The sequence below is a fragment of the Sceloporus undulatus genome, chromosome 5, assembly GCF_019175285.1.
Source record: "Sceloporus undulatus isolate JIND9_A2432 ecotype Alabama chromosome 5, SceUnd_v1.1, whole genome shotgun sequence".
Classification (NCBI taxonomy): Eukaryota; Metazoa; Chordata; class Lepidosauria; order Squamata; family Phrynosomatidae; genus Sceloporus; species Sceloporus undulatus.
In genome coordinates this window covers 107,405,814-107,420,543 of record NC_056526.1, presented here as the reverse complement: position 1 = coordinate 107,420,543, position 14,730 = coordinate 107,405,814, and the positions used below count along the sequence as shown (strand labels likewise).

The window sequence follows — 14,730 nt, the reverse complement described above, 5'->3', positions numbered from 1 at the left end:
ATAATAATAATAATAATAATAATAATAATAATAATAATAATAATAATAATAATACTTTATTTATACCCACCTCTCCATCAGGATGCTGTGGCCATTTTTTTCCCTTTACAGAAATGCAGACCTTCATTCACCTCTACTATCCTTGGTGGGCTGGAGTGTCTCTTGGTGTTCCTTTTCTTCCCCCACCCCCATTTTTATTTATTTATTTATTTATTTATTTATTTGCTTCCAGAGGTTTACAAATCTGTACACGACCATCATATCTTGTTAAACTTGTTACCCAAACTTTTGAATGTATTGTACTAACAGCTGGCAAGGCAAAGAATGGTAACTGCTAAGCCCTCTCTGTCCCCTTTGGCCTTTTTCCTTTACCTTTCAGCCAGTAACTTCTCTCATAGAAGTTTATCATACACCTGGACTTTCACTATGCTCCCATCACCTCAACATCACCAATCTGCAATGGGAGCCCCTGGTGGGATCGCGCCTGGCGTTATTAAAGTGGAAAGCTTATATTTTTGTCATGGGAGTGTTCTCGTAATTGTTAGGAAAAGGGCCCTTTTTTAATAACGGATCAAATCGTTATTAAAAAAGAGCCCTTTTCCTAACAATTACGATAATGCTTCCATGACGAAAACAGAAGCATTCCACTTTAATAGCGCCAGGTGCAATCCCACCAGGAGCCTCCCATCACAGATTGGTGACATTGGGGTGACAGGAGCATAGCGTAACTCGAGATGTGTGATAAACTCCATAGCAGTGCATTCAGAAGAGAAATTGTTGGAAAGAAAATGATTCTGTGCATTTTCAAAAAGCAAATACTTACTACAAAGTAGGTACCGCAGTTTCACTGTAACAGGTACTTTGGCTTTTAACGTCCCAAAGAAGGAGCACTCACAGTACTTGATTGGTGACCTCTGCTGTTTGCTATGCACTCCAAAATGTCTAGTTATTATTACTGCTGGAGAAACAATTCATGATTAGATACAAAGCTGCTGTAAAGGAGTATTAGCCTCCTCCGCTAATGAAGAATTGCTAGGTGAAGTGATGCATGACAAATTTACTCCATTTCTTCATGAAACAGCTGATGAAAAATTACAGTGTTGTGGATATGATTGGGAACGAGAAATGATTTATCTGTCCAGGTGATCCTTTCAGTCACAAAGCATGACTTTGACCCCTACTATTTCAGAATGAGCAACATGTTATTATTAGATTAAATAGGGCCTGTCAAGCTCTAAGAATTTTTCATGCCAGCTCTGTGTTTAAACATTTGTAGTAAACAGAGGTTCAAAAAGTCATTTTGAATTTCAAAAGTTCAATTATCCCAATCACTCACTTAAATTTATTCTAAATAACAATAGTACATGATAATAGATTGGAAAAATATGTTCTACACTTTCCATTTCCTTAAATCATTGTTCAGTCTTTTCCTCCAAATTATGCCTCTACACTGAACTGCTCCTTTCCCTTACTTTTCTATGTAGGCATCTTTTACTGTCCTGTAAGCCCTGTCCTACGTCATTATTATATATACTCATGTATAAGTCTAGAAATTTAAGTCAAAAATTGACCCAAAAATCCTGAGTCGTCTTATCCATGAGTCATTGTAAGTACCATATCTTAACTCTTGTTTAAAAGAAGGAACCATCGCCTGATAAAAAGCAAGAGTATAATATGTGAGGCACCGACCCCCCCCCCACTCTCTCTTCCATCCAGTCTTAAGAGTAAGCACAAAGAGTTATGTCTGCTGGAATTTTGTAAGTTCTTTGACATGGTTTTACTTTGCTTCATCCTTTAGATCCCTTAAATTTTATCGCTGACGTATCCACAAGTCATAGCAAAATCCATAATTTCATCCCCCAAAACCTGCCCTTGATACATGAGGTCGACTTATAGTCGCATATATGGTAATCCCCATTTCTGTATAACATACCATTGGTTTATCGACTGCTTGTTCTCTGTGCAGAGTCTCATGTTTTCAAGATTGCTTGGGAAAAGTTTAGTCTAAACCCAGTCTGTTCTCAGTCTTGAAATGTCAACAGCATTTTGGGGACTTGTAGGATTCTAGTGCTCTCTCATTCACACTCCACCATTGTCTCTCATCTAACATCATTGATTTCCTTTACAATTTTCATTTCTAGTCATGATAACCAAGATGCTATGACACCTAATTCATAAATGAACAATAATAAATAATTGCTAGAACAATATCAATAAAACATCATTATGTGTTCTCTTTTTTGGTCAGGCTATCCATGAGGAGTAATCCCCTCAGTTGGGATTTTGAAAGTCACAGGCATTTTCCATTTTCACCCTCATTATGGGTTTGGAAGTGGCAGGCATTTTTCAAAGCGTAGTTCATTTTTTGTTATACATGACAAAGATGACAAATTATTTGCACGCCTTGTTCTTTATTTGAAAATAAGTCAAATTGGTTTCAATAGAATACAAATAATGTGTAGGAGTTTTTAGTCTTTTTAATATTTCTCCATCAGGTGCTTCCGTAGCCCATTAGATTCAGCTAAGCAACATTCATTTAGGACATCATAATAAAATGAAAATTCTGAGTACGTAATATTATAAAATTATAAAATTCTCCATAGACTAAGATTATTCCCAATCTTGACTTGGAGTGAATATAGGAGATATCTTTACACATTGCTTATACAAATCTTCCTGTCTTCGCTTCCATATGTCATGCTTTGGTGTGTGTAATGAACTGCTAATATTTAATTTAAAGAGCTTTTATCACTTTTAGAGATATTAGAACAAATTCATTAGATCTGGGATGTATGTTGTTTCTCTGCCTTAAGGTTGAAAGCTTTCATGCTGACTCCTGTCACTTATAGAACTGCCAAATGTCATAATGAATTACATGAAAACAATACCAGAGGAGTATAAGTTTTTTATTATTATTATTATTATTACAAATAAGCTACTTGGAATAAAACAACATCTAGCTTTGATAACATAAAGGGCATGCCACAGAACCCTGTGACATCCCACCAGTCACTTCTGTCCAGGGTGAAGAGGAACCACTGGTAAGCCTCCTTTGGGTTAGGTTGGTCAACCAATTACAAATCCACCTAACAATAGCATTCTCTAGCCTACATTTTACTTTATTTGTTTACATAAATACAATGGTGGGGCCTTGTCACTGAAATTGAGATATGCTGCGTCCACAGCATTCCCTTTATCTACCAAGATGGTATTTTATATTTTTAAAAAAGAGAGCTCAGATTAGTCTGGCATGACTTATTTTTGAGAGACCCATGATGACTTTCTAAATGATTACAGACTATCTGTTTAATGATCTGCTCTAGATTTTTTCTAGTATTGATGTCAATGTGACTGAGCAGTAATTATTTGAGTCCTCCTTCCCCCCCCCCCCTTTTTTTGAAAATGGAGACATTTGTCCTCCTCCAGTCTTCTGGGATTTCTCCTATTCTTGAGGAATTCTCAAAGATTATTGACAGTGGCTCTTAGATTACATTTGCCACAGTTATTTCAATACCCTTGGATGTATTTCATCTGGCCCTGGAGACTTGAATTCATTATGCTTGACCAGGTATTCCTGTACTATCACTTTACCTATTCTGTGTTGTATTTCCCCTATTGCATCATTGTGAGGAATCTCTGAGTCTCCCTCCCTTCTCTTGCCTGAGCGGGATTGGACTCCTTCAGACCACCTTTTACCTAAAGAACTCACTGCCAACCCCCAATGATTGGCTCTTTTTGCTTTAGCAATGTCCTGGAACGTTGCTGGGAATTCAATTGGCGCTTCCCTTGCTGACCATAGGGGAGAAACTGGGCCAGGATAAGGCATGTGAAAAGGAATGCAAGAGATGTGGAGTACTTTTAAAGAAAAAGGTTTTATTCTAAGGAAATTCTGTAGCAAAAGGATAGCTCCTACTTGAAGAGCCACCTAATCCTCCAGATGCTGATAGAAAGTATAAATGACAGAGTAAAATCGTTTCAGCCAAATCAAGGAAAGAATCAAAATACCCAATCACAGCTGGCTGCTACACTCTCCTCTGGGTGAGGAGTATTCCCAGCAGACAATGGATCATTAAGTAAATGGATGCCCTGTAGACCTTGCCATTCAACAGCAGAACCATACACAGATAAACATGCAAATCACCTCCTCTCAGCCAACAGTATATATACCCCCTACTCTTCCATGCCAATATTCTCTGAGGATGCCGGGCAGAGCTGCTAGCAAAACATCAGGAATAAACTCTTCTAGAATATGGCCTCATAGCCTGAAGAACCCATAATAAACAATGGCCCCATACAGACAGGCCAAAATAAAGCTGCTTCGGGTCACTTTGGAGGTATGCTGTTTAAATGATGCATGTGTACTAAGAGTCTGGAAGCTGCGCCAAAGCCACGATCCAGTCCTAAGGACTAGAGCACAGGTTTGGCGCAGCTTCCAGACTATTAGTATGCATTCACCATTGAAACAGCATACCTCCAAAGTGACCCAAAGCAGCTTTATTTTGGCCTGTCTGTATGGGGCCTATGTGTGTCCAAGATTTTAACCTAAGTCACTCTGGTGTGATGGTACAGCAGGTTAAACCAGAACCTCTGGAGTGCAATTTGGTGGTTATATTGGGGGGGGGGGGAGATCTACCTTATTGAACTTTATCATACAGGGTTCCAGGCAGGGACAAGAACGGGACAAAAGGAGCCTGGAAGGGAACTAAACGAATGGGGGATGAATTTCCTGCACACAGGAAGTCTCTCACTTGTTCCGGTCCCTGCCCTTCCATTCCCAATCCATTCCCAGAGGAGGAGATTTTTGAGAACTGTCTTGAACAAAAATCGCCCCCTCTGAAATGGATGGGGAATGGAACAGAACAAATTAGGAACTTTGCATGCAATGAAATGTGTCTCCCCACTCGTTCCACACTCGTTCCTGGCCCCTTCCGTTCCATTCTCATCCCTGTCTGGATCCCGTGGTGCGATAAAGTTCATTGTCTTTAAAGGCACATGGGGGGGCTGTATTTCACCAGGGACAAGAAATGTCCCTGATAAAAAAAGAATGGTTAGACCACATGGCATTGGCCAAGGCAAGTGAGTTCAAAGTATAAGATGTATGTTAATGTCGACATGGGCACTCTTCCTTTCTACCCCACTTAACATATGAACTGGATGGGCCACCTCAAGATCCATATGCCTGAAGGATTCGCTTGTGTGATTTAACCCCATTAAAACAAGAGGGGAGATCACATAAATAACTGCCCAAGTAAGACAGTTAGCATTGGGGGGCGGGGGTGGGACACTGAGCAATTACTCTTTTATGGCTTGTGGCTATATTCACTTTGCTGGGGCTGTGTTACTGCTTCATAAATTGAAATATACTAATTTCAACTACTGTAACAAGAGTGGGAATACCAGCCTTTAAGGTTCCGAGATAAAAGACTGAATCATCACACTTGTGATTCTGGCTTTTATCTCAGGAACTAAAGAGCACCCCAATATTGGGAGCATTTCAAATTATAAAGATGGCAAGCTAAATTAAGCATGCATGAATTAATATCTCATTGGTACTTAGAGTTCTTAATGTGGATAATGCAATAAAACTACCATTGTCAATTTAGTACAAATGAGACATTTGTCAAATTTAATGTTGCTTCCAGAGAATATTCAGGACTTGTAGACTTGTTCTACTTCTAGTTTTTCAAGGTGTGAAACCTATTAAGAAACTGATCTTCCATTTTATCTGTTTGCCAGCCATCTGAAGTGTGTCCTATACTTTTTTCATGAGAAATAGGGATTTTTTTTCTCCTAAGATGTACAAAAATGTATGTCCCAGAACTATTTCCTGAAAGATACCTCACAAACAAATTTATCTATGTATTCATGTCATATTACCTTGCTGCTGTCCGGAGTCCCCATTGACTGCAACTGTTATTGTCATCGTTCTCTTCTTGAAAATAACATTTCTTCCAAATAACAAGGCTATCATCACATAGCCAGTTGTATTCTTCTATTTGATCTATCAAACCCAACCAAACCAGTGATTTCATGTAGAGCAAACTTATTTTGCGTGAAGGTGTTTAGCACCACTTAACCTCATATTATTCTGTAACTAGAACTTATATCAGCACTGTTGTGAGAAAGAGGGCTAAAGCAGTCAACTTACACATATGCTTTACTTCAATGGCACACCAGCATTACAGTGAAAGCATGACAAAAGTTCCTTTCCTCTTGTTCCACAAAAGTCTTCTCTTCCCCCATATACAAGCTTCAGATGGTTTTTATAGCCTTTCACAGGACAAATTTGGGATGCCTCAGGAGGCAGCAGTGGGAAGGGTGATATTACCACCACCCACCCATTATACTGGTTCTTCTGTTCTGCTGGGTGAAATCTAGCATTGGATATTGCCATGTTTTATTTTTAATGAAAAATCTAATTTTTTAACATAACAAACTTAGATGTGATTATGAAACTGCAAGTGATATCAACACTGCAATCCTCTTGCTGTCAGCTTTATAACTTATTATTTCTCTAGGCATTTTAATTTGTTGATTTGTTTTTATCTAATCTGATTTGTTGCCTTCCTGGATGATGATGTGTCATTATGTCTTCTGCTTTTCATTTTATTATATTTGCAATATTTTAATAAATAAACAGACTGATGTTTAAGAGCAAACCAAGACGGAGTACAGGTTGAGTTTTTCTCATCTGAAATATTTGGGGCCAGAAGTGTTTCGAATTTCAGATTGGTTATCAAATTTTTTTAGTGTTTACAAATATATAATGAGATATCTTTGAGATGAAACCCAGGTCTAAACAAGAAACTCATTTATGTTTCATATACAACTTATACACATAGCCTGAAGGTGACCTTGGGCAAGTCGTATGCTCTCAGCCTCAGGGGAAGGCAATGGCAAACCTCCTCTGAACAAATCTTGCCAAGAAAACCCCATGATAGTGTCGCCTTAGGGTCCCCATATATTGGAAATTACTTGAAGGCACACCACCACCACCACAACTTTATACAATATTTTTATTAATTTGGTGCATGAAACAAAGTTTGTGTACTTGAACCATCAGAAAGCAAAGGTGTCACTGAAGATTATCGCACCAGGGTTAAAACGTTCCCCGGTGCGTTCTAACGGGGGCACACACAGAGTGTGACGGGAATGCTATGGGGCCCAGAACGCCAGTTTACTGCACAGCAGAACGCCGCCTTTGCCGCCGGGCATTCCCATTGAGTTCCAGGGGATGCCATTTCTGGGGATGCTTTGAAACAGTTCCCAGAAATGGCATCCTCTGGAACTCAATGGGAACGCGATGGGAAAGCCTGGCAGCATAGGCGGCGTTCCGCTATGCAGTAAATTGGCATTCTGGGCCCCATCGTGTTCCCATCACACTCCGTGCACGCCCCCGTTAGAACGCACCGGGGAACGTTTTAACCCCGGTGCAATAATCTTCACTATCTCAGCCACCCATTTAAATACTTTGGTTTTTGGAGTATTTTGTATTGTTGAATTCTAGATAACGGAGACTCAACCTGTACTGTACTTGGAATACTTTGCTGGAGAGCTCAAGTACACTCTACTGAATTCTACAGTTCTAAATATTTCTGTAAAAAGAACTTCAAGGGAATTAGTAAGTGGAAAGCACTCTCCTTCAGACTTTGTGCTGAACCTGTCACAGCCCAAAAGGGCTTTGAAAATAAAAGATAATAATTCACTTTCCCATTCCATAGTTATCTAGGATTGCTCTGTATGGCTGTGCTCTTGTTCATCCTTACTTGGCTGGGAATAAGCCCCATTAAACACAATACGACTTATGTCTCAGTAGACATGTTTTCGATAGGAGCAGTGCAACAAGTAAATGAACAATTAAAATAGCTTGAATTTTATCTCTGTACTTTAATGCAACTGTCTTTTCTCTCCTTACTGCAGGCAATGGACTTGGAATCCGAATTGTAGGCGGGAAAGAGATTCCTGGAACCAATGGAGAAATTGGTGCTTACATTGCTAAAATCCTACCAGGTGGAAGTGCTGAGCAAACAGGGAAACTTATGGAAGGTACATTTCCTCAGTCTTATTTGGAGTTCTGCTAGGGACATGCTAAGAGTTTAATTGTCCTCATGGCGAATTTAATGGAGACCTGGGAAAGATGAAAGAGAAGCAGATAAACATCCTAGAGTCTAATCATTGAGGTCCAATGTATGGAAGAGCTAATAATAAAAAAAACTGTAGAAAGTCAGGTAGTTCCTAAGTGCCAACAACAGTGGCATGATCAGTATATAGTCCCAGGCTATATATCCCAGGGCAATGAAATGAATTTGCTTATTTAGTTCTCAGAAGCTGCAGAATGAAACCAAATAAGGTTTTTTAATCATAGAAACAATAAAACCATATAAAAATCTAAGGGAACTGTTGAATTTTCTATTTGCCTGTGGTTTCAAATATCTGTTGTTTTGTTGAAAGTGAAGGCCACTTTGATTTTCATGATTTTATATTTATATTGCTGCAGGATAGCAAATACGGTTAGTTCTAGTAGGGTAACTATGCCACAAAATACACTACACTATAAACTACTATGCAGAGGCATCACCTAGGGGGGAGTGTACAGTAAACCCAGTGGGATGGTACAACCTGTGGGACTGGTGTAGCTACTAGACTAGTGAGAAATGCATTGCTCAGGCTTGCATCCTTCCAAGGTTGCTAAAATGAGTACCCAGCTTGTTGGGGGAAAATTAGCTTACAGTTGTAAACAGCTTAGGCAGTATGAAGCAGTATATAAATGAAGCTTGTTTGTTTGTTTGTTTGTTTTCCACATGCCCAGCCACTGCACCAGATCCCCAATTGGCCTGGAAGCCATAGCACTGCCTCCCTCAGCATCATCTGTTTCTAGGGGGGGGGGAGTCATTTAAATTCAGTCTGGTGAGCAGCTGCGCCAAACCCTGAACCAGCCCTCTGGAGGCCACCACAGCACCTCAGCAGTGACCATTGCTGAGGGGGGGGGTTGTGCCATATGTTAGAGCCTGGCATGGCTGCTGGTGGACTAGCCACACCAAACCCTGAATGAGGCCTCTGGAGGATATAGCACTGCCTCCCCCCCAGCAGCAGGTGCTGCTGGGGGTACCTTTCATTCAGATTCTGGCATGGCTTCTGGGTAAGCAGCCCTGCCAGACCCTAAATGAGCTGTCAAGACACCACAATGGTCTGTGCAGGCTGTGGCTGGTCAGACCAAGAGGCCAGATGAGTGGGGCAGTAAAAGAGAGGGAAGGAGGGAGGGATAGTGGGGCAGTCTGCCACTCCACACACCCCACAGCCCTTTCTGGGGCTTGCAGCAAATGACACTAAGCTTACTGACACTACTGCTAACATGTCAGCTCTTATCCTTAAGGCTGAAGTATTGGCTAATATCCTATTACTGAATTACAGTGGTGTAAATTATAGTAACTTCACTACAACTCACTTTTATGATCACTGCGTAGGCCACAATTCCATTCTGACAACACAACAACCCAAACCCCATATGTTTTATGTTTTAAATTCTACATTGTTTAATTGTATTTTAAGGGGGTGGGTGGGTTGAGGGTTTGGACTATATATTTTAATCTTGTAAGCCACCCCGATTGCATTTTGTAGAGAGGCGGGATATAGATAAATGTTGTTGTTGTTGTTGTTATTCAAACTCACCTTAGAAGCAATACATCCTTTCCCCAACACATTCATTTCTCTATTGTCAGAGAGCAAGAAGATGAACAGGAATGTATCCAGCTATTTTCTTATAGCTAGATATACTTCAAGGACTTCATCCACAGACAGCTTGCAAGGACCATTAAGTGCATGTCCAGCTACAGGAGAACAGTTGAATGCATCTCTATTCATCCTCAGCTCTCCAATAATATGGAAATGACCATGGTACTGGGGTGTCCATAGTGGCAGCACTATTTATAAAAGTAGTGTCACTGGGGAGAGGGGTGTGGGAGGGCACAAACCACATCAGGTGAAACCTCAGAAGGGCCAGCCCCCCTCCCCTTACAGAGAGTCCTTGCAGCTGCAGTTTATGGGCTAGCTATGGGCCTGCTCCCTGGGGGCACACAGGACTTCTCTCACCCTCCCTGGGGGCCTGGGGCTGCTCCTTGGTGTCATGATTGGCATAACCCCCCATAAGTCTCCCCCCTCCCATGAGTGACCTCACCAGGTGACACCAACCCTAGGGATGCCACTGCTTATAAAGTGAGTTTTGGGGGAATAACATCAGGAGATATGGCTATAAAGATGGAGTATATGACATGCATACATATTCTGATGCAGGATTTCAGCCATTGATATGAATTTTCTTCTAAGGTACAGGTCTGACACAAATGAGATTATGTATGTTTTATGGTAGATTAAAGCAACAACTGATTTGGTAAGGCAGATGACCTTAAAAAGATCAGAACAACTCATAATTTGTCCATCATGCATATTTAGGTTTTGTAAAGAAAGAAGATGCTCAGAATCAGCACTGACAGTTGCTATAATACATCTATGATAAATAGAATCCAGTGATGTGTTATTTTATCATATGTGCCATATGTTTTATAAAAATTCAATACTTCTCTTCTATAGATCAGGTAGTATTTTTATCTACTTACTTATCTCTCATGTAGCTGAGAAGAGGCCCTCTCTGTGTAATTTTTTTTAAAATTATATAAACTATAGTAATTTTTTTTAATTACTATAGTTGTCAAAATTTACTCTTGCATTCAAGTTTGCATTCTGGCAAGTTTTGGCTTGGAGTGATCATTGGTTGGAGGTTGTGCATTTGAAGATATACACAGGACAGATAGAGCTCTTTCTTATATTTGATATTCCCTTACAAAATAAACCAATAGTGATTCAACAATAAGAACTGGTTTTGCACAACCTCTTTACAACTTGATTGGTCTCTCCAGCAAACCTGAATTGTGATAGGATGTCAGATTGAGTTTGTGTCACTAAGTGCAAAATTGATATGGCAGCAATCAATAATCTTTACCTGCCATGGTTATGGTGCCCTATAATTCTTCAATCCATACAATGTGTGGATACACAAATTTAAGTAAGTACATAGAGTGTGTGGAGATTCAAATACAGCCTACTAGTTATGTCTGACAGATGTCTATTTTGAAAAACAAAAGTTTGGTTCTGCTGCCTGTTTAGAACTCTGAAAATGAGGATGGGATGTAGGTTCAAGCACTTGGCAAACTACAATGCACTACTGATGGACTTTGGCTTGATAAGATACATATTCAGGCTGGGTTCAGGCAAAAATATAAGAAGTTGATTATTTGTATCCAATTCATTTGCTCAGTTCTAACTTCTGTGTTATAGTTTGTCTGCTTCAATTTATGACTACTTCAGAGTCAGGGCTAGAGGAATTAATGTCATTCTAATCTCTTAGTATTTGTTTTAGCGAGTTATGCTGCTGCCATTTACTCAACTTTCTATTCTCTGACACACTGTTCTTTCACAGCATGAAATCACTCTGAAAAATTCCCTCCCCTCTTCCCAAAACATTTCTGAATTTTAAGCACAGGCCCAAGCAATATCTTACGAAATCAAATAAAGCCCCCACACAAAAAGTAGATTATATTAAGGTGCTGCAGAAATCCCATCTTCATTTTCCTTTCTCAGTGTCCCGAGTGGAGGAGATAGAATACCCTGCTTTCACAACTGGTTCTCATGCCAATTTTTACTGCACCAGTAAGAGGTCAGTAGCCAGGACATGAAGTCTGCTGGCAGTTTGTTAATCTACCTTGTACCATTTGATATAAGGACATACTGACTAGCTTGTGACATGTCTTTACATTTTGCAGCTATGAATTACACAGATGTTGGTGGTTCATATTTGTAAAGCTGCTAACTCTATTTGCACCCTGAGTATATCTAGTCACTTTTATGAAGTTTTGGGAATTGTATATGTGCCAATACCCAACAGCTTTCATGTGTAGTTCTAAACAATCTTGTAAGTCTTTTTAGAACACTTCCACAGTTAACAACATGTTTCCCCACCACCACCATAAAAAACCCGACCTCTCATATTTTGAAAGGTCAAAGTATTTGGTCCAGAGATTAAACTTGCTGCAGTATTTGAGCAAGAATTGGAAGGAGACAGAGTTATAGTGGATAGATGGGAAACAATAACGTGACTCACAATGTATAGTGCTACCTTTGTGACATGAAAAATACTGTAATACAAAAGGACATGGAAATGCTTTTCAGCCATTGCATTCAATATCCACAAACCATTCCTTTCATATGAGGAGAATTTGGGAACCAGACAAACTTTGTGCTAAATAAAAACAAAAGCATAAAGAATCTGTATATTGCATCCAGAAAAGGAAAGAATTGTCAAAATTAAAAATAACATATGTTCATCCTCTAGTTACAAGTAGCTGAAGTTAAGGTATGACTTGTTCAGAGTGTGGTCTGTTTTATGAGAGTTCTTGGAGGGGCAGCTCAGAAGGTAGAACTCAGGGATTTACCTACTCTTTTCCTACTATATATCATTTGATAATTAGTTGCATAATATTTAAGTGACTAAAACTGTAATTCTGCACACACTGACATGGGAGTAAATATCACTGAACTAAGGGACACTTATTTACACAATTGAAAGCATTATGCTGCACATAACAAAGAGTATACTGTGATCAAAATGAATTCTTGAAAACAAATACTCAGTTTACCACAGTTTCCCACACCAGGGATTCTGACACCTATAAGCTAAGAATTTAGGTTTTCTAAGCTCTGGTTAAAATAAAAGCCTTTGTTCTGCTTATTTTGAGTCACAGTTGTGGTGAATGGCTGTCTTTTCCATAACTTGGCAATGTAAAAAGTGGAAGCCCCAATCTGAAAAGATGAACACATACTTCTCATTGACAAAACTTAGATGCAAAAATTCTCTACGGACAGGATGCTGCCACCAAATGGTAGTGTTTTGGAATAAAATCTAACAAAATTAGAAGTGGAGTTATTCTGAATTATTTTACAACACTCTCTCGCCTCTTTTTCCCATTTACTCTTTCTCAAGTTTTGCCCTCAAAGTGTATTTCAAGGTTACTTCATTCTTTAAAAAAAAAAGTTTAATCTACGATGATAGTAACCAGCAATGGCTCAGATGAGATGTTTTTGAATCATTCTTTGAATCATGTGGTTAGAGTCATGATGCACAGATACACTAAATATTTCTAAACATCCAACCCTCAAAGATGGAGCTTGGAAATTAAAAAGCATTTTTGTAAAACTCCATTCAAGTATAGCATGTAATGAACAGTTTATGCAAATTAATGTATTGACAAATATTTCAAATTTCACATTAAAAGAAAATTTCTATTTCATGCCATCAACCATGTTCCATTATGAGTTCTATTCTTATCTCTTTCACAGTTTTGGCAAGGGAAATTAGTTTCAGGGAAACAGATTAGGTATATCTGAAGGAGAAGAAGAAGAATCAAGGATGTTTGTAGGAAATGCCGCATCATAATTCTTGTCTGAACATCCTTTTCTAGATCATATCTACCCACAGAAATCTATGCAGTTATCTGAAATCGATCTGAAATCAATTAAATCTTGATTTATAATTTGTTTTTGCAAGAAAAAACGGAGCTTAGTAAGTTTTGTTTTTGGTTTGCTTTTTCACAGAATTCATTGAATCTCCTGACCTTCATGATCAGTGGTGGAGGATTCTGGGAGTTGTAGTCAAAGTCACATCCACATATTTTGTGAAAAACACAACCCAAATTTCCTTTACCGGGTGTGACAGCAAACTGCACTTTGTCATGAACTTTTTCTTGAATAAGAGAAAGAGGATGTCTATATAAACAGCTAAACTTAATTCCACAGTTTGTCATTATGCATAAACTGAGCTGTAAAGCTAATACAACCGTATTTGTTCTTTACTATTTCTGGCCCTTTCAGGTTTCCCCACTACCATAAGACACAGAGATAATAATTTCAAAACTACCAAATATTGGGAGACTTTGGGACTGAAAGAAACATGCAGCATTCCAATTAATTTGTGAGTCATGGATACGTATGACTTCACTGGTTGTTATATGCAGCTCTTTATCAAAAATCCTTTCCCACTTCACAGTTAACTTGATGAAGATGGACAGAAAAGTCAATACTATTAAAACTGATTTCATAGGCAGTTATTCAGAAAGCTAGTAGATGTTACCTGGGAGTGGAGCAGAGGATATAGATATCATTAATCCAGTCAATTTGAGGACTTTGAGATTTTATGAAACACAACAAGGGTAAAATGAATCTAAGTAAAATAAACTGCCATTATCCCAAAGACATGAACAGTGATCATTTGCATCAGGTGTCACAACACTGTCACTTCTTTCATAAATCAACAGCTGCTTTGCATTTTGATATCTGCAAGGTGTACATGTCAAATGCAAAAGTCTCATTTCCTTTAACTAGGGCCTACTGTGATCTGTCTTGTGCAATAAGATGCAGCTCCCTCATGATGTTTTACTGTACTGGTGATAGGAGATGCACCGTTTTTAAAAGGTGAAGAAAATGGAGTAGTGACTGAGATAGATGTATACAGCAATTATAATTAATTCTTACTCTGTGCTCTGATTATAACTTTAGTCATGTTAGAAGCACTCCATGAACAAGAGAATTATTTCTGCTGAGATTTTTATGACAATATGCCCAAGGAACAGCATATAGCCACTTGACTTGAGATAGAGATAGAGATAGAGATTGAAAGAGCTA

General features: G+C 38.9%; 1 protein-coding gene across 5 annotated transcripts in view; it reads left to right on the top strand.

Moving 5' to 3' along the window:
- Positions 1-14,730, top strand: part of PCLO (piccolo presynaptic cytomatrix protein) — a 293,541-nt gene that overhangs the window by 200,137 nt on the left and 78,674 nt on the right. For all 5 annotated transcript variants that reach the window (XM_042469225.1, XM_042469224.1, XM_042469223.1 and 2 more), the window contains exon 10: positions 7,921-8,046. In XM_042469225.1, coding sequence (XP_042325159.1) covers positions 7,921-8,046 — 126 coding nt within the window. The remainder of the gene's footprint in view (positions 1-7,920; positions 8,047-14,730) is intronic.